General features: G+C 37.3%; 3 protein-coding genes across 4 annotated transcripts in view; 1 reads left to right on the top strand and 2 right to left on the bottom strand.

Moving 5' to 3' along the window:
- Positions 1-5,884, bottom strand: part of pxnb (paxillin b) — a 41,097-nt gene extending 35,213 nt beyond the window's left edge. For both annotated transcript variants that reach the window (XM_016570838.1, XM_016570839.1), the window contains exon 1: positions 5,758-5,884. In XM_016570838.1, coding sequence (XP_016426324.1) covers positions 5,758-5,770 — 13 coding nt within the window. In that variant the 5' untranslated portion in view covers positions 5,771-5,884. The remainder of the gene's footprint in view (positions 1-5,757) is intronic.
- An 832-nt stretch (positions 5,885-6,716) lies between these two features.
- LOC107754430 (cytoplasmic tRNA 2-thiolation protein 1-like) lies at positions 6,717-10,982 on the bottom strand. Its single transcript, XM_016570869.1, has 3 exons — positions 10,744-10,982; positions 9,268-9,781; positions 6,717-7,538 (listed from the first exon to the last, which is right to left on the bottom strand). The coding sequence occupies exons 2-3, from the start codon at positions 9,761-9,763 to the stop codon at positions 7,003-7,005; spliced, it is 1,032 nt and encodes a 343-aa protein (XP_016426355.1). The 5' UTR covers positions 9,764-9,781; positions 10,744-10,982; the 3' UTR covers positions 6,717-7,002.
- Positions 10,983-15,642: 4,660 nt separating this feature from the next.
- Positions 15,643-17,094, top strand: LOC107754429 (alpha-(1,3)-fucosyltransferase 9-like). The gene is made up of 2 exons (XM_016570868.1): positions 15,643-15,707; positions 15,944-17,094. Exon 2 carries the CDS (start codon positions 15,951-15,953, stop codon positions 17,061-17,063), a length of 1,113 nt encoding a protein of 370 aa, XP_016426354.1. The 5' UTR covers positions 15,643-15,707; positions 15,944-15,950; the 3' UTR covers positions 17,064-17,094.
- The last annotated feature ends 2,603 nt before the right edge of the window (positions 17,095-19,697 follow it).

Raw genomic sequence — 19,697 nt, 5'->3', positions numbered from 1 at the left:
GTGTGTGTTGGGAAGGGGAAATTTAGTCTGTGTCTGGGTCTCTGCCATGTCATTTTTCTATTTCTCCTTTTTCGAACAGATTCCAGTGACAAGCACTTTTTCGTGGCACAGAACAAAATCAAAGCCAATCAGAATGATGTGTGGACAAGTTCTGAAGAATCACAATGATTCTGAATAAAATTACAATTAAATACACTACTGTTCAAAAGTTAGGGGTCGGTAAGATTTTTTTAAGAAACAAGTACTTTTATTCAGCAAGGATGCAATAAATTGATAAAAAAAAGTGACAGTAAAGACAATGTTACAAAAAGATTTATGATTTCTGCTGTTCTATTTAACTTTTTATTCATCAAAGAGTCTTCAAAAAATTTATTATGATTTCCACAAACATGAAGCAGCACAACTGTTTTCAACATTGATAATAATCAGAAATGTTTCTTGAGCAGCAAATCAGCATATTAGAATGATTTCTGATCATGTGACAGAATTTTGGAGTAATGATGCTGAAAATTCAGCTTTGCGTTACAGACATAAATTACATTTTACAATATATTCACATAGAATTTTTTTTAAATGGCAACATTTTACCATTTTAGTGTATTTTTATCAAATAAATGCAGCCTTGGTGAACAGAAGAGACTTTCAAAAACATCAAATCTTTTTTTCATAACAGACAGCAGCATGTTTTTTATGTTTTTCTTAAATGATATAATAGGATTTTCATCACAATAAACTTCTCCTGTTCACGTTTGATATTTAACATACATGATTACGAGATTTTGACGCAACAGAAATCAAACAGCTGATAAAATGCCGTGGTCAGTTAGTACAGAAATTCCCATTTAAATGCATTAGATTGCTATACATATCTTTAATAAACCAGACGGCTGTTAAGTAGGGCTGCACGATATATCGCATGCGATATTTAACGCGCATCTTGTCAGTAAAGCCGGTTCTGTAATCAGCGGTAAATCTCCATCACCTGCGGGCTTTCACATGGCGCAGCATTAACTACACCGTTAGCCGTTGTTCACCGACAAGCTGCGCAAAACATGCGCAAAATATGATCGTGGTTTTGCGCAGCTTGTCAGTGAACAACGGCTCTGTGTAGTTAATGCTGCGCCATGTGAAAGCCCGCAGGTGATGGAGATTTACCGCTGATTACAGAACCGGCTTTACTGACAAGATGCGTGTTAAATATCGCATGCGATTTATCGTGCAGCCCTACTGTTAAGTTACCACTAGAAATGTAAAAAAGCATCTGATCAAGCATTAGTGATTCAGCAGGCTGTGGTTGACTGGATTAAAGCCAAATTCTTAAACAGACAAATCAGCATTGTTCTGTGATTCCCCACAAATTCCTACCTTGATGACTCGTCCAATGAGGCCCAGATGAGAAACAGCATTCGCTCGAACAACACGCTCATTGTGTGCACCTGTGTGTTATGACCACAACAGCCTCTTTAACAGCGCGCGTGTGTGTGTGTGTGTGTGTGAGAGAGCGTAAACCCAGTTCTGCATCTCTGGATCACCACAGGGGAGAATACAGAGCTTTATATGAATTCCAGTCATGCTCTGGGGAGCCGTGCTGGGGTCAGGACGTTAGGAATCACTTCCTATGGCCTTTTCATTTTTTAATACACTTACACACAAACGTGATATGGAAAACACAGAATCACAGAATCGAGCCACAAAAATGGAATTTACAGTCTAACACAGCATGTCAGGGAATTTGGCAAAATTTAGATGAATAAATTAAAATTAAGGCTGTACACTTGATCAAATCAGGAAATGGACTAGTGTCTGTGAATATTAAAGCGCAAAAAGACTATTTAAATATGAATCCTGCATGCTCTGCGTGTCTCTGTGAATGAATGGCATGGTTTTGTCTATTACACATTCTGAAACACTAGTGACACTTGTGATGTTTTCAGCATCTGCTGGCTCATATGAGAACATGAACACATGAACTGCATCTCTACAGCTGCTCTGAAGGTCACTTTAACAGCATTTTACCGTTTAATTTCAGAAAATTATCATTAGATACAAAGAGAAACTCAACGGTCTTCACTACAACCTACTAAAATAAAAATTTGGATTAACCTGTAGAAACTATAACAGAAATATATTACTATTGCACAGTAGAATGTACAAAATAACAACAACAATAGGGCTGCACGATAAATCGCATGCGATATTTAACTACACAGAGCCGTTGTTCTCTGACGAGCTGCGCAAAAAATCGCGCGAATATGAACGTGGTTTCGCGCAGCTCGTCTGTGAACAACGGCTGTGTAGTTAATGCTGCTCAATGTGAAAGCACGCACGTGATGGAGATTTACCGCTGATTACAGAACCGGCTTTACTGATAAGATGCGCGTTAAATATCGCATGCGATTTATCGTGTAGCCCTAAACAACAACAATAATAACAGTCCCATTTTTGTCAATGCTTTAATTTAACTGTAAATAAAAAAAAGAAAATTAATTGTTGAAATTTTATTTGATTGCACTTTAAAACATCAATTAACTTGTTAAATATTTATATTACTATTTGAATGCCACAATTTTTTAAATAGGCCTAATAAATTTGTATGAAATCATAAAACCTAAAACCGATAGCACTGACAAAACATTTCATATGGCCTTAATTGTTGTTCAAATTGTAAAATTATTAAATTGTTAACATTTTATGACATCAAATTAATTAGGCATCCTTTTTAATTATTACAATTTAATTAACCATCAAAAACAGAATCCAAAACACTTTCAAAGAAAAACGGTTAAACGTTTATGCATTTATTTGAATTGTATTATCATATTTAATAATAAATTTGTGTGATAAATCATAACTCAAATCAAAGAATCCAGAAAAACGAATTTCTGAAACAGTAAAACACATTTCATAAGGCCCTATTATTGTTAACATTAACAGATTATTAAATTGTTAAAGTTTTTATAAAGACCTTTTGATTTTGAAAGCCTAATAAAAACCATTAAAATTTCATCCAGAACAATTAAAACGGAAAAACAGAATTTCTGAAAAATCCAAATGGATTTCATTGGGCTCTACTTATGTGTCCAAATACACTTGAGGTCATCTGGCCTCGTCAGCAGGCTAATTCTTAACCTGAAACACTGATCGCCTCTAACGAAGCTAATAAAGCATTCCACTGTGAGCAGCTGGTTGGAAAAACTCCTCTCATTTGCCCTTTGACCCTCGAGTGAGTCAGTTCCCTCCCCCACTCCAAACAGAGGCGCTGGACTTCCCCATGTGATGCAAACTGCTGTACAGCAGCATCAGATCCAAACGCAAGCTCAAAGTCAAACACACTGACGGCACGCACTCGTCTGTCACTCCGGCTCTGGACAGAACGAGTTGCATGCAACAACATGCATTGAAACACAACCAGCAGATATATTCCTTCTTCAGACAGGCATTACTGCAAAACAATCAAGTGATAATGACCAGCTAACTGTACATTATCCCACTTATCACAGGACAACTTCCGAAATGAATATACATTTACATTTATGCATTTAGCAAAGGCTTTTATCCAGGCGACTTGCATTGCATTCAAGCTATGCAGTTCATCAGTTCCTGCGTTCCCTCGGAATCGAACCTGTTACCTTGCTGTCTGAGCAAATGCTGATCTGAGATCAAATTATTTTATGTAGAGACGGCAGAGAGACAGAAGGCTATGTAGGAAACACTGACCAGATGAGTGGCCTGTTATACAGTGCTGTCCTGGACAATGGTCATTATTTAGAAATATCTGACCGCTCAACGCTGCAACTGACCAATCAGAATCACAATAGTTTGGCTAGCAAAATAAATAAGCTTATCAAAGGAAGTTTATTAAAGGAATAGTTCACCTCACCATGACTGCAGTCTATCAATAAATGACTGAAAAAAGCTGCGTGTTTGTAAGAAACAAAGTTTTTACTTTAAACCAGTGCTTCCTGCTAAAATACGAATCCTCTATCCATGATATTGTATTCTCCACTGACAAGGTCACCTCGTCTGAATCAGGAGAAAAATGTGTACAGACCAAGAACCGTTTATAAGCCAAAATGGTCCAAAACAGCTCTATATGCTGGGGGGACAACAGGAGACAGACATTTTCACTGGAGGAAGCATTTGAAGTTAAAAACGTCTTGATGGATGTGTTTCTTACAAACATGCAGCTTTTCACTTCTCAAGACGTTAACTGCTGGACTGGAGTGGTGTGGATTATTGTGATGTTTTTATCAGCTGTTTGGACTCTCATTCTGACGGCACCCATTCACTGCAGAGCATCCATTGCTGAACAAGTGATAGAATGCAACATTTCTCCAAATCTGATGACGAAATAAACTCATCTATATCTTGGATGACCTGAGAGTGAGTACATTTTCAGAAAATTGTCATTTTTGGATGAACTATTCCTTTAATATAGCTAAACGTTTGTGCATCAAATCAGACTCTACATTATTGTATTATGTGGCTAATACTAATACAACAATCTAGTTTGCTTGAGGTCACAGAGGGGCTGCAGTGGGATGAAGGCGGTTATGGGTGGAGTCAGTTCATCCCCAAGAGGACACACCCATCCTATGGAGTTATTATCTGACCAGCAGTTCACAAAATCAATCAATACAAAACTGTCTCTCAACTCCCAGCTATTATCAATCAATCACTCAAAACAGGTCTGTTCTGAGTACAAACAAATCAGCAAACTACTCTCAAAACATCCAGGTTACAAAGAATGGCTTGAGAGGTCTGTGAAAACTCTTTTTCTTCACATTTTCTGAATTGATAATATGAGGAAATCATCAGAATTCTGTGTAAAGGATTTAAACGAAGCTCTAATTGGAAAGCAGGTAACACTTTATTTTAGGGTCTCTTAACTAGTTGCTTATTAGCATGCATATTACTAGAATATTAGCCATTTATTAGTAGTAATTAAGCACATATTAATGCCTTATTCTACACGACCTTATTCTACATCCCTAATCCTACCCAATACCTAAACTTAACAACTACCATACTAACTATTAATAAGCAGCAAATTAGGAATTGATTGAGGGAAAAGTCGTAGTTAATAGTGAATAAGTGTTCCCTATTCTAAAGTGTTACCGGAAAGCATTATCCAATTAAGCAAAAATACCTGTCAAATGTGCTATTTCGACTGTTGATACACCGCATATCTTTGCGGATGGTATTTTCTCTTTAATTATTTAATGTTCACATTTTAAATCTTAGATCAAATCTGTGATTCTATTAGAAGTTTTTTTTCTCTCTCTCTTGTCTGGAGCTACAACCTGCAATTGCTGTGTATTTGATCAACTTTAACTGGCTCTGACTGAATGTATAAAGGAAAGAAATGCAAACTTAATAACAAACAATGTGCTACAGCAAGATTCCGCACAAGCAGTGCCACTTTAAAGAGATAAACAACATCTGTGGACTAAAGATGCTTCCCAAAGGGCAAAAACGACGTTCAGCCCAACACAGCTTATCAATCACCCTCAGTTTGAACAGTGATAGTCTAATAATGGAACTGTAACAACAACTAATGACGCGTTCAGCAGAATGGAACGTGAAGAGTTACATTGTATCACTGTGACGTCACGTTCAGTGGAACTGTTACTTTGTATCTCTGATCTTGTGCGTTAGCTCATTGGCTACTGTAGTTAGCCTCTCTCTCTCTCTCTTATTTTTCCGCTATGTTTGTGTCTCTCTGCAAACAACATGTGGGAATATAGGTGTCTTTACCTAGATCGTCCATGTTCGCGCGCTTCCAGAAGTGCTCCGCTCCTAATCCGAGTCTGGAGAACAATGTGTAGAGCTGATTATTAGAAGACAAGTCTCTGCTGAAGTTTTTCCTGCTCTTCTAGACGCAGGTCTGTGTGGCTGGACCAGCCTGGACCCCCTAAACATCACAGAACAGAGGAACTCGCTTCACTGCAGCGACCCCTGGCGGCCGAAGAGCGAAACATAAAGAGCCGTGGGTCAATGGAAAACAGCGAACTTTCCATTTTACGTACTTACGCATTTCTAACGTTCTGTTTAACCATACATATCATAAAATGTAGTCATATTTGTTTATGTTATTAACAACACGAGGATTCAATCAAACTTTTATAAATGACATCTGTAGGTGTACTGTTTTTGATAAACTATATACTTTGAAAAATAGGATTAAAGTTTGAAAATCGGTCAGCATTTAAAATGTAACTGACAGTGACTGTCATCATCGACATAATAGTCCTTTATTTTGTATGTCACTATCAATATCTGCCTCTGTATCTATACTTAATGTCTTTCAAACTATCCTTTTCAATTTAAAATTAACTATTTGTTTGCTCCCTTTGCAGACATGTCGTAAAAAGCTGTTTTGACTTGAACTAAATGTATTCAGTTTAATTCAGTTATAAAAATTTATATTTTTTGACTGGAATAAAGCTGGCTACGTTTCATATTTCACCTAAAATCAAACTGTTTTAGAACTATTACGTTTTTTATTTATTTATTGCATTTCCATAAAGAAATAATTTCCCTTTGAAAAAACCATTAAGGAAAAGGAATACAATAATAATGACAGTAAAATGTATTGTTTTCAATAAAATGAGACTTTGCTTGAATTACAGCTATGATCCTAAAACAGGAAAACAGAATGGAGAAATGATGAGTATCTTTATTGTTATGAATATTGTTTAAATAAATAAAAAAAGTCATAAAGAGCATTTGAAACGTTTCTCCTGATGTCAAGGTGGCATAACTGTCTTTAAAACAAGATCTGTGGTTTTAAATGGCAGTTTTCTAAGTTGCTGTTTCAGCAAACGCATTAACAAAAGATGTGACATTCAGTTTCCTGTGATTGAAAAAAAAAAATGCTGGACTTTGAATAAAACAAACAAAATCATCTCACATTATGAACATTCATCCCCGAGCATCTTAAAAACACAGAGGACACGTAACTGAAATGTCCAGTTTTTCAAATCTAGTCTCGATTTTGTGTCAGAAGTCCACAGGCTTCAGTTTCTTCTCCTCCTGTTCGGTCAAAGGCTCCTGAGCCAGAATTTTGCTGTGCAGACGGTGATGTTTCCCGATGCCCAGTTTGGGTAAACCTCGATTCAGGCCCTCCAGCAGAACACAGGACTTACACAGGGCCTGACTGGAGATGTAGCCGCAGCGCGAGCACGTTCCCTGCACCGGCATCTTCACCCCTTCCTTTATAGAGAGCGTCTCGCCGGAGTGGATGACGTCTATGATGGAGCTGGGCCTGATGGACTCCAGGTCTTTGAGGAAGGCGCGAGCGTGTCCCCGGTAGGCGTTGGGCGAGTAGACGCACTCTGTGGAGAAGTAATCGAGCTTCTTAAAATAGGCGTAGAGGACGATTTCTTTCTCGTAGGCGTATTTGAGGGGCTTGCAGCGTGGGATGGCACCCTCTCCGTCACTAGCCGTGCTGATGGAGGTGCAGCGGCAGAGACGAGCGATATCTCCACGCAGGACATTCATCAGCACCGTCTCTGCCACGTCGTCTGCATTGTGACCTGCTCAATAAACAAAACAAACATCATTCTATCTATCAGCCTTGGAAAAAAACATTTATTTTATCTATTTTTTTGAAAAGAAAAAAAAAAGGTATGGAGGGCCAAACTTGCAGAAAAAAGAAAGAATAGGAAAATAAAGGAAGAAATTATATAATTCATTTTATACTTAATTTTTTCATTTATTTGTATATTTATACATTTATTTACTTTTACTTTTCTGTATGTAACATGGAAATAAGGGAGCTGGTCCTTTCTGCATCTTTGGTAGAAAAGTGTCAGATCTGGTCCGTTTAATTTATTTCTATATTTAATTTTCATTTCTGCAGGCTTGGTCCTCCATAAAAGAGAAGTGTTAACTCTATTGAACTTTTTTCTTTGTTCACGAGGATGATTTTTTGATCTACCCTTGTCACTTTCATTTCTATAGGAGTTCAGAGAGTATTTCAGAATAATGTAAGAGATGAAACAGGAAAAAATTTACTAAGCGTTACACTGTATAAAACTCATAAAATATAAATATCATAAAATATCATAATAAATCCTTATAAATTAGCCTTAAGGTTTTGTAGGTGTAATCTAATATATTCAGGATGGCTCAGTCATATGAAATAATGTTTTTGATAACAAAAAGTTTAATTTATGCATTACCACAGGAAACAAACATTTTAAAGTGATATCTTGCCTAAAAAAATAAATAAAATAATAATATATATTTTTTAAAATAACCATAAATAAAAGGCAGAACAATAACATGACCATTCATCAGTGACGTAATTACTTTTTTAAATCATTATAAGAAATGTTCTTTGCATTATTTGCATAATTTGAAAGAGGATCTTGAAAGAATGTAAATATATCTCTATTTCCAAACATACTTGCCAATATATTAAAGGGTTAGTTCACCCAAAAATGAAAATTATGTCATTAATTACTCACCCTCGTGTTGTTCCAAACCCATAAGACCTTCGTTCATCTTCTGAACACAATTTAAGATATTTTTGATGGAATCTGACAGCTCTCTGACCCTCCCATAGACAGCAAGGTAACTACCACGTTCAAGGTCCAGAAAAGTACCAAGAAGATCGACAAAGTAGGACGTGTAATCCACATTTTCATCTCTACTGCGTCACTTTAGACGCGCATTCACGACAGTACCATGACGCGAGCGTGTGGAGGCGCCGGCGCTGACCCAGATCCGGCGTGATGACGTCATTACGCCGGATCTGGGTCAGCGCCGCCACACGCTCGCGTCATGGTACTGTCGTGAACGCGAGTCCAAAGTTACGCAGTAGAGACGAAAATGTGGAATAAAGTCGTTATTTTTGTTTTCTTTGCGCAAAAAAGTATTCTCGTAGCTTCGTAACTTTACAGTTGAACCACTGATGTCACACGGACTACTTTATCGATCATCTTGGTACTTTTCTGGACCTTGAACGTGGTAGTTACCTTGCTGTCTATGGGAGGGTCAGAGAGCCCTCAGATTCCATCAAAAATATCTTAAATTGTGTTCCGAAGATGAACGAAGGTCTTACGGGTTTGGAACAACACGAGGGTGAGTAATTAATGACAGAATTTTCATTTTTTGGGTGAACTAACCCTTTAAGGTTGAGATGGTACAATGCAATTTATTAACACCGAAACACATGATTTGTCTTGCAGAATGTTTAAAATCTCACACAGACATGCTTGATCAAACTGGTAAAGGCAGTGAAAGACACTGATCACTTGCCTGTGCATATCTTGTCCACTTTCAGCATCATGGCTCCTCGGTCCAGCGCCTGCCTGCGAAACACACCGCAGAAAGTGCAGTTATTCTTCAATCCCACCTGCTTCACGATGGCGTCCATGGTCCAGCCGTACAGCTCTTCATAAGCCACGATCTTCAGCGGCAGCTCATACTGCTGCTGGTTCCTCTTCACCGTCTCCAGCGAATCATCTCTGTAACCCGTGATGCCCTCATCCACCGACAGCAGCAGAAGGCTCAGGCCGTAATCGTAGCGCTCGTTCAGGACCTTCATCACATGGGCCAGGACGGTAGAGTCCTTTCCGCCCGAGGCACCGATGGCCACGGTCTCTCCACGGTTAAAGAGTCCGGCGGACACGATGGTTTGATGGATCTCCTCCTCGAACGCCCAGAAGAAGCAGTCCTTACAGAGAGAGTGTCCGGTCTTGGGCCGTTTGAGCACAGCACGTCTCTGGACGCAGTTACTGCACTGGACCGGCATTGTGACACACACAGGGCACTGCACAGCATTTCAGAGAAATATCAGATTAAAACACATCTTTAACTGGTTCTCAATCTTTTGTGTGTCACAGACCCCCAAATATGATCATCCTGCTGCAAATAATTCTAAAATGTAAAAGCAGCTATATATTTTCAGCTAATTATAATGTGGAAAAAACACACACACGTCATTACATTTTTCTACTCACTATAGTAATGATGATGATAGATGGATTATTTATTTAAATCCATTTTAAAATCAATTTATAATTTTCGTCATTTAATTATTTTATTCTAAATATTTATGTTTTTAGTTCATCTTAATTGTTTATTTATTTAAAAAAAAATTTTAACATGGTTTTTCTCTACATTTTTCCACAGACCCCCCCGCACACTCTTGTGGCCCCCAGTTTGAAGACCCCTGCATTAACCCTTTCTGGCACTTGGCATTATTTAAAGCAGGAATATTTCATAAATGTTTTTTTTAGATTGAGGAAAAGTGATGGTCCTTACATAGTTATTTTGAATATTTCTTTTGAATGTGTTCTCTGAAAGTAACATGTTACAGAATAACAATGTATTAAAATATGTATGCACCTAAAAGCATATTAACTTCATAAGTTAAAATGGGGTGGTAAATGTTTATTGATGTTATACATCTCATAACAGGGATGAAAGTTGTTGGATTGAATTGTAAAAGTGGATCCTTGTGATTACAGGCAGAAATCACCTCAAAAAATGACCCTAAACCCGTGCACACGTTTGTTTAATGGTTTGTTGCTCGTTTATGGCTGAATAAACTAATACCTGAAATCAATTCGATGTCTGAAAGGGTTCTAGAACTGTCAGAAACTATGACTGAATATGGAAGTTCACAGCATTTGAGAGAATCAGAGTATTTGAGAATGTTTTTTTTTAGAGAGTAACACATTAAAACTAGTACTTAAACTGTATGAAACTCATTTAACAAAAAATACAAACCTTTAAGTTACGTATTTCCTACGGGGTTTAATTCATTTAAACGAGTAAAAACGTAAGACGTTGACGTGCTGAAGAAAATAAAACGCTAAACCGGAGTTATAAAACAAATAGCTGATGAGTTTAAAGACGAATTAAAAATAATACTGCTCTCCTGGTTTAAAATACAACTGAAAGGACTGTTCTTAATCCAGAACATCTCTGCTGTAGAATTAAAAACACGTGACGTCAGAGACGCTGCGCACGTCATGAACGTCGGTCTTCCTGCTTGACTCGGAGTTCTGGCGCCCTCTTTTGTCTTGGCGACAAAAGCGTTTACATTTGACCTTTTATGTAAAAAACAAAAAACAAAACCATGATTATTGTACATTATATGCATTGCATATTAAGTGTATAATAAATTTACGAGTGCAGACTACCTTATATTCATCTAATTCGAATTTACATTACAAAAACATAAATTACAAACAAAAATAGTGTTGCTAACAAGCTAGACATACAAATAAGTATTCTGGTCTGTGTCTTTGCAATAGTGATTTTTTTGGTAAACATTCTGTCACTTGCATGTAAAAAACGACCAGCCAACAACAAGAAAATGTAGCCTATGTATATAGCAACAGTACACAAACTTATTGTTGTCTTTCTTCCTGAATATGATCCAAAAGTGATTTAAAAGGGACTTGAAGATGAAAAGATAGGCCTACAAACACAAGTGATAACAAACATGAAATTTATTATTAAAAATATTTGTAGAGTAAAATTAATCACTATTTGTATCAAACTCCAAAACTCAGATGACAATTATCAATATTGTAAAACTTTTTGCAGTCACTGAAATCAAACCTATAACTTTCAGGCCAAACCCATAACAGAACTATAGGTTTCTCCTCTGCTATCTTAGTAAGAGAGCTGTTGCTCTTGGCACAGTTTTGTTCTGAGTTTAGTTTGGGTTTAGGAAGTGGCGGTGGACAGTTGTGTGAAGGTGAGAACCGGGAAAACATGATGCTCATAGAGATGACAACTGCCAATGTCACTGTGACACCCAGACGGCACAGCAATGAGCCATTTGTGCTTGACATCATCTGATCTAAAAAAACAACAACAACAATGAAAGGGAAGTGATCGGACCCTTTCACCAACGAGAATAAAAACACTTGATATTAAAAGGTATTTTGAATTAAATAAAAGTTAGGCTACCACTATGTTTGGTCTGTGAGAAAGACAAAAACTACAGCACAGTGGAAGCTAATCGTTGTTTTATTTGCTAAATTTGACATTTGTCTCATTCAATTAGACAAGATTCACATTGTGTAACATGTCTGGAATTAATGTAGCAAATTCAAGTCCTCACCGCTTTTAAGAGCTCTTGATTAAAAAAAAAATACTGGAGTTCTTTGTCGCATATGATAGCAACGTGTTCAGCGCCACATGATTACACTATATGCTGAAAGACGGAAGTTTCAGACTAGAGAAGTATCGGATCGGAAATTACTCTGAAAAAAAAAAAAACGCATGAAAGTCAGCGCTTGACACACCCGGTGCGGTTGAGCTTCGAGCGACTCGATCCCAGTTCGTGGACCTTTCCGATCTTGTCCGAACTTCATTTGAATCAGGGCAAAAACGCCGAGATCATCCTGAGCCTTCTGTGCACATGAACCTCGAGCCAGCTAATCTACATCGACACTGGATAACCCCAGACAGATGTGATAAAGCATGTATGTACATGCTGAAAAAAGCATCCGATTCTTTACTAGATTTGGCAAACTGGCTGCCAGCATCATCAGATCACAAATGTTCAGTTTCAGTTCAACAGACGTTTAAAATGTGACATTTCTCGTTTGTCAGGGATTCTTCTAAAACTTCAGGTACGATGCTCTTGTAGTCATTCTGCTGGTTGTCCGTTCCAGACAATTTGTCTTGTTGATGGGCTGAAGAGACTTACGGATCCACACCGTGGCCTATTAATATAGACATTAAAACATCCTTATCTTAAAATACTCCAAAGGCAGTCGGACAAATTCAAACGGCAAACGCACAGTAAAAAAGCAGTCAGACAAATGATAGTCTACGGACATACAATACACAAACTGAGGTAAAAGCAGGAAATACACAAATAGTAGCCTGCATGAGAGTCAGGTGAGAACGCCTGAGAACACACAGGACTCAATGCAATAGTGACCTCTGGTGGAGACATTGATTAAAAATAACTTGACTTCCTATGTTCAAAATTACTCATAAAACAAAATTAAACATACTTGTTTATTTTGTAACAGCATGCAGCATCAATAATCCAGTATAATGTTTTACAATAAAATGTGCTATTTCGGGCCAGACTGTGTTCACTTGCATGAACCAGAGAATGCACATTTGTAAGCATATTCTTGCAAATATGTGAGCCCAGACCACAAAACCACTCTTAAGTCGCTGGGGTATATTTGTAGCAATAGCCAAAAAAACATTGTATGGGTCAAAATTATCGATTTTTTTTTTATGCCAAAAATCATTAGGATATTAAGTAAAGATCATGTTCCATGAAGATATTTTGTAAATTTCCTACCGTAAATATATCAAAACTAAATTTTTGATCAGTAATATGCATTGCTAAGAACTTCATTTGGACAACTTTAAAGGCGATTTTCTCAATATATATATATTTTTTTACACCTTTAGATTCCAGATTTTCAAATAGTTGCATCTCGGCCAAATATTGTCCTATCCTAACAAACCACACATCAATGTAAAGCTTATTTATTCAGCTTTCAGATGAGGTATAAATCTCAATTTCGAGAAATTGACCCTTATGACTGGTTTTGTGGTCCAGGGTCACATATATGCTTTGCGTTGTGGCAACTGGTGCTCATTTACCAACCTTGTAAATAGCTCTTGTCATAAAGTAGGTTGTCAACAGCACTTTGTTCTTGTTGGACTTCAGACAGGTGTACAAAACTCAAATTTGATCTGCTGTTTAAATGTGCACAGTATCCTGTGAAACCCACAGTTGACCCTCAGGTCACATGTAACCCTGGATGTTCATGGATGTTTAAAAAAAAACATTCATTCATTCATTTGTTTGTAGATTCTTTATCAGGGCTGGGTAACTTTGGTCCTGCGGGCCACTGTCCTTCAGAATTTCGCTCCAACTCTAATCCAACACATCTGCCTGTAGCTTTCTAGTGATTTAGAAGACATTGATTAGCGTGTTCAGGTGTGTTTGATTAGGGTTGGAGCTAAACTATGCGGGACAGTGGCTGTTTCTCAATACCAGCTCCCGAGGACGGGAGGACGCAAGTCCGGTAATTCTGCAAAAGGAACAGCAGAGTATAGCCTACTTGATAACGGCACTCAGCTCGCCTCGGCTACTCCGGTTATCCTCACTGTATGCATTTACAACACGACGAAATATGATATCAAACACTCTTTTCGTTTTCATTTAAACATATTAATAGCCGCAAAAATGTAGTTCAGGGAACGTACACATTACAGTGAAACAAAATATTATATCAAACAGCATTGACTCTTTTCTGTTTAATTTAAAATATAAATAGGCTCACAAAAATGTGGTTCATGCAACGCATACACGCATTACAATAAAGCGAAATGATATCAAACACCACTGCCTTGTCGTTTTCTTCAAAATATAAAACACAACCCTCATTTCGTTTTCATTTTAAAAATATAAAACATATTAATATGTGGTTTAGGTAATATGTGCTAACACAATTATTCGCTAATATAATCAATTTTTTCCACTTAGAAGCTTATTTTATCCACCGAATTTCTTGATAAATAAATAAAACGAATGATTAAAAAATGCACTTTAGAATCGATGTTTTTATGTGAGGATCGATCCTTTCAAAACAACATCAGTATCGAAAGTATCGATACTTAATTAAGGATCGATCCGCCCATCCCTAGCGTCGTCGACTCTTCATCCAACGCGGCAAACTGGATCAACCAGTGTTTTCCATCCATACATTGATTTATTTGTGGCGGCCCTCCACAATATCCACATTGACCGCCACAAATAGCCTATCCACCGCCCCTGCCATCAGCTCCCGCGTCTCACGACTTTAGCACTATATTTAGCAACTTTCAGACTCTTTTAGCAACTTTTCCCCCCTATAAAAGGTACATACTGACAAACATAGCAACGTTTTTGGATAAACCTTAGCTATTCAATTTGAAGATTTCGTCAGTACTGCCCCGCGAGCGTGAAGTCTGACTTTCCCGGCGCAGTATCGCCTCTCTCGGCGTCTATTCTGTGCAGTGAGCCGCAGCGCATTCAGTTGGCCGTACTGCAGCCGACTCGTCTGGGTATAAACTAAAGCAGCGTTTACAAGCACCTGTCGCTTAGTGTTTGGGCTTATAAATATGAACATATTTCGTCTGTTAATATGCACATAGTTAGACGCAGGCAGTGCGCTGCATGAGACAAAAAAGTAATATAGTCAAAACCACCGCAAATAGTCGTTCTTCAGTGTTGATTTAATCAGCAGGATTTAAAGAGTAAAGTGAGAGTACCTCCTGGTTAACATGTAGTATTAATGGGTCGTGTTTAGTCACTATTTATAGCCTACTTGTTTTTTGGTATGACAACAGAAAATATGTAAATGGGAACAGCTTTATTGGGCATTCAGTTGTATTACAGTATGTGACAGTTCAGAGAGTAGAAGAGAGATAAGTGCCAAACTTGTCTGAATGCAAACCCGACGCAATGACGTCATAAATATGCTAATTAATATGTGACGTCACCTGCCGCCACAAGTCTCACAAAATCCTGAGGGAAACACTGGTTCGTGTCATATCTCCAGGTGTCACAAGCCTCAAGACAACCCAATACTTTTTCTTTCTTTTGACGGAAATCATGCTTTAAAGAAACTCTCTTCTGTGTTTCTGTCTGTTAATCATCAGACATTGGCTATATATGGGACACCAAATTACAGATTTTTTCTCTCTCTTTTAATCAGGTGAGGAACTGAATTAAGTACTTTGTTTCAAAAAATATAATTTGAATATATTTTTATTACACTAAAATGGTCAAAGTTTCAACTTTATATTTTATTACAAGATAATGATTAACTTTTACTTGTGTAGCTTTTGCTTCTCACAAACGTGTGAACTGATTCTACAGTAGTTTTATTTAGAATTTCTTTGAATTCTTGTTTGTAAAAGTGAATAAACTTTCTTCAATTATTCTCTTTAGGTCAGAAATGTCAAGCACAAATGGCCCATCGCTGTTGCGTCTGGGTGTCACAGTGACGATGGCAGGTGTCATCTCTCTGGGCGTTGTGTTTTTCTGGTTCTCACCTTCACACAACTGTCCACCTCCAGTTTTTAGACAAGACCAAAATTCACAAATCAACTCTGCCAAGAGCAACAACTCTGTAACTGAAAAAGCAGAGGAGAAACCTATAGTTCTGTTATGGGTTTGGCCTGAAAGTTATAGGTTTGATTTCAGTGACTGCAAAAAGTTTTACAATATTGATAATTGTCATCTGACGGATGATAGAGCTCTGTACAGCGATGCAGATAATGTCATCGTTTATCACAGAGGCATCAGCTGGGATCTGTCCAACCTTCCTCCATCTCCTCGTCCTCCGTTCCAGAGGTGGATTTGGTTGCATTTGGAATCGCCAACCAACACCAAAAGGATCCCAGGTCTGGAAAACCTGTTCAATCTCACTCTCAGCTACAGACAGGATGCTGATATTCCTGTACGGATGCGCTTGATGACCAGGAAGAAACCTAATGAGGATTTTGTGATTCCCAAAAAGGACAAACTGGTGTGTTGGATTGTAAGTAACAAGGATCCATCAACTGGTGTTGACACAAGGAATGTTTTTTACAGGGAATTCAGCAAATACATCCAAGTGACTTTGTTTGGAAAGGCTTTTTCAAGGTTTCTGGGTTACGACGACTACTATCCAACCATGGCTAGTTGCAAATTTTACCTTGCTTTTGAGAACTCCATCCACAAAGACTACATCACTGAGAAGTTAAATGGGCCACTCGCGGCAGGTACCGTCCCTGTGGTGTTGGGTCCTCCGAGAAGAAACTATGAAAACTTTGTTCCTGCTGAGTCCTTCATTCACGTCAATGACTTCCCTGATGCAAAGTCACTAGCCGAATATCTGCTTCAGCTGGACAAGGATGAAGATGCATATCGCAAGTACTTTAACTGGAGGAAACATCTCACTCCAAGTCCTCATTTAATATTACAGACACAAGAGTTTATTCTGGCTATTTGCACTGCCTGTGACCATGTAGCACGACGCAAGGAATATAAAGAAGCTCATGATCTCTATGATTGGTACTTCAATTAAAGTTACCTCAGATTTTCTTACATTATCAGTTACTGACTACAATGTTTATGAAATAGATTGTATTTTATATGAACTGTTACTTTTGATATTAGATTTTGTAACTGTTTTGGTGGAAGTATTTTAATAAATCATTGCTTATGAATGACCTAGTAATTAAGTGTACTTTTGTTTTATTTTATATTCCAGCTCTAAACTAGCTCTTTTCGTAATCGCTTGTGTTTTTTATTCATTTGTAAATAACTCTTGATAAAATGATATGGTGAAGAAATACATGTAAATATTTATGTGCTACTTTATTATGTTGATGAACACACTCATTTTGTCAGCACCAGCCAATAATAAATGCACAGGATTCATTGATTTTGACAGAACTTTGGCTGATTCAGGTGTGTTAGATTTGGTTTTAACCACATCTCCAACCCGCAGACCTTGATTAACTAGTTTGTGTGCCTGAAATTGTTCTCTTTGTCAGTTTGAGATTGGTCTCGCAGAATATCCAGAAAATCAGGCTGTACGTCACTCAGAGCAGGTGATTTTCATCAGCTATTGATGATGCAACAAGCAGTGAAAAATGAGCTGTGAAGCAATGTGGCGACTACCAGTGAGAGAGCTGAAGTATACAGTAATCGTATTTACTCAGTTTTATGGACTATTTCTTTTTCATACAAATAAAAGGCCTGCGGTCTTTATCTTAAGTGTTGAAGATGAATTTGGTGTTTGACATGTAGAGTTCAGTGCAGCAAAATAATTCAAGTAAACTTTTAGAAATAAAGCAAATGTTGACTGAGTGCAATGTTTAGTTGACATTCGAGCTAATTCTTTTGTTGTTGTGCAGCTGGGCCATCCACGTCTATCTCGTCACGTCTTATGTCTCAGGTTTCCGTGTCAGTGTGTCTTCATGTTGGCCAGACCAAGTGCGGATTGTAAGACTTTGACTTTGGAGTTACAGAAATGTAAACCACACAACCAACACAACAGATTTTTGGCCAGTTGATTGCAGTTGTATGGAAAGAGTGACCAGCTCCTACAGTACATTCAGAGGAGTGAAAACCATGACACGAGGGTAAGTACATTTACTTCCATTCCTAAGTGAACTGTTCCTTTAACTTCTCTGTGATTAAGAAATATGTAACCACAGAGATGCAGAAAGCCTTTTAGAGTTTTACCACAAATAGACCAGAAGGAAACAGGCACAATGGTAGGTAGGAGCAAGGTGTTGGGTGTGACAACAGACCCCATGTGTTATGTTACAGTTCCATCATTCAACAGATTGGGTTTGATGTCAAGGTAGAACCCTAATAGTTGAGCTTAAGATAATTTAATAATAATATTAAATAGTTAACACACTGTAAAAAAAAAAAATCCAATTATCCAACAAAATGTTGGAAGGGTAAAAATATTTAAAGGGTTAGTTCACCCAAAAATGAAAGTGATGTCATTAATTACTCACCCTCATGTCGTTCCAAACCCGTAAGACCTTCGTTCATCTTTGGAACACAAATTAAGATATTTTTGATGCATTCTGTATATATATATATATATATATATATATATATTTATGTGTATATGTATGTATATATGTATATGTATTGTCTGAGGAAAATGAACTGTTTAAGTTAAGGGAACGTGGTCTTTCATTTGTGTTCCGAAGATGAACGGAGGTCTTACGGGTTTGGAATGACACGAGGGTGAGTAATTAATGACATCATTTTCATTTTTGGGTGAACTATCCCTTTAAGTTGAACTAATTTTATTGCTAGGGCTTGTAGTTGAGATGACATATTCAGTCTACAAAAATATATTTTAACAACATTACATAAAGGGTTATTTTCAAATCCAGTCAACATTCAGAATGCCAAAGTTGACTAAACTAATTAAAACAAATCCAGGCAATATTGAGATCATTCTGCACATGCGGCAGCTTGAGTGAATTCGCGGAAGAGACAGCAGCCGCCATTTTGCCAAGTTCCAGCGTCGGGTAAGTTGTACTAAATAAATGTTATTTTTTAGACTAAATTTATTGACAAAATTGTATAACATAAGCAATGTTTTTGAGTGGATATATTTAGAAGTGTTTTATAAGTTGTATGTCTGAAGAAAAGTGGACATTTAAGTTAAGTTTACGTCAAGTTCACACGTCAGGTAATTTGTACTCAAAACTTATATATATATATATATAAAAAGCTGTAACTGTTTTATTTAAAACGTGTGTATATATATATATGTATTGTCTGAGGAAAATGAACTGTTTAAGTTAAGGGAACGTGGTCTTTCATTTTGTTTAATCCATAAAACACTTAATGTCAAAAGCTGTGTTACTATAATGAATTTTAGGTTTAATTTAGGCATGTTGTATGATATTTTTGTGTTTCCGCTAAGTGATAAGATCACATTAAGAGATCACGTGGTCTTTCTTTATAAGCCATGTTGCTTAATAATACGACTTACCGAAATCTTTGAAACATGTAATGTAAACCACAGTAATACGCTTATTTTAATTAACGTGGGCGTATTGAATGGGTTTTTGCATGTGCAAACTTTTGCAACTGTCCCGTGAAGTTAAAAGACAACATTAAACGAGACTAACAACCAGCCACATTACAAACTGTGTTTCTGGTCTCGTGAATGGCACTT

This window comes from Sinocyclocheilus rhinocerous, unplaced genomic scaffold, assembly GCF_001515625.1.
Source record: "Sinocyclocheilus rhinocerous isolate Xijiao unplaced genomic scaffold, SAMN03320098_v1.1 scaffold1223, whole genome shotgun sequence".
In the NCBI taxonomy this organism is placed as follows: domain Eukaryota; kingdom Metazoa; phylum Chordata; class Actinopteri; order Cypriniformes; family Cyprinidae; genus Sinocyclocheilus; species Sinocyclocheilus rhinocerous.
This window is presented reverse-complemented; position numbering and strand designations above follow the sequence as displayed.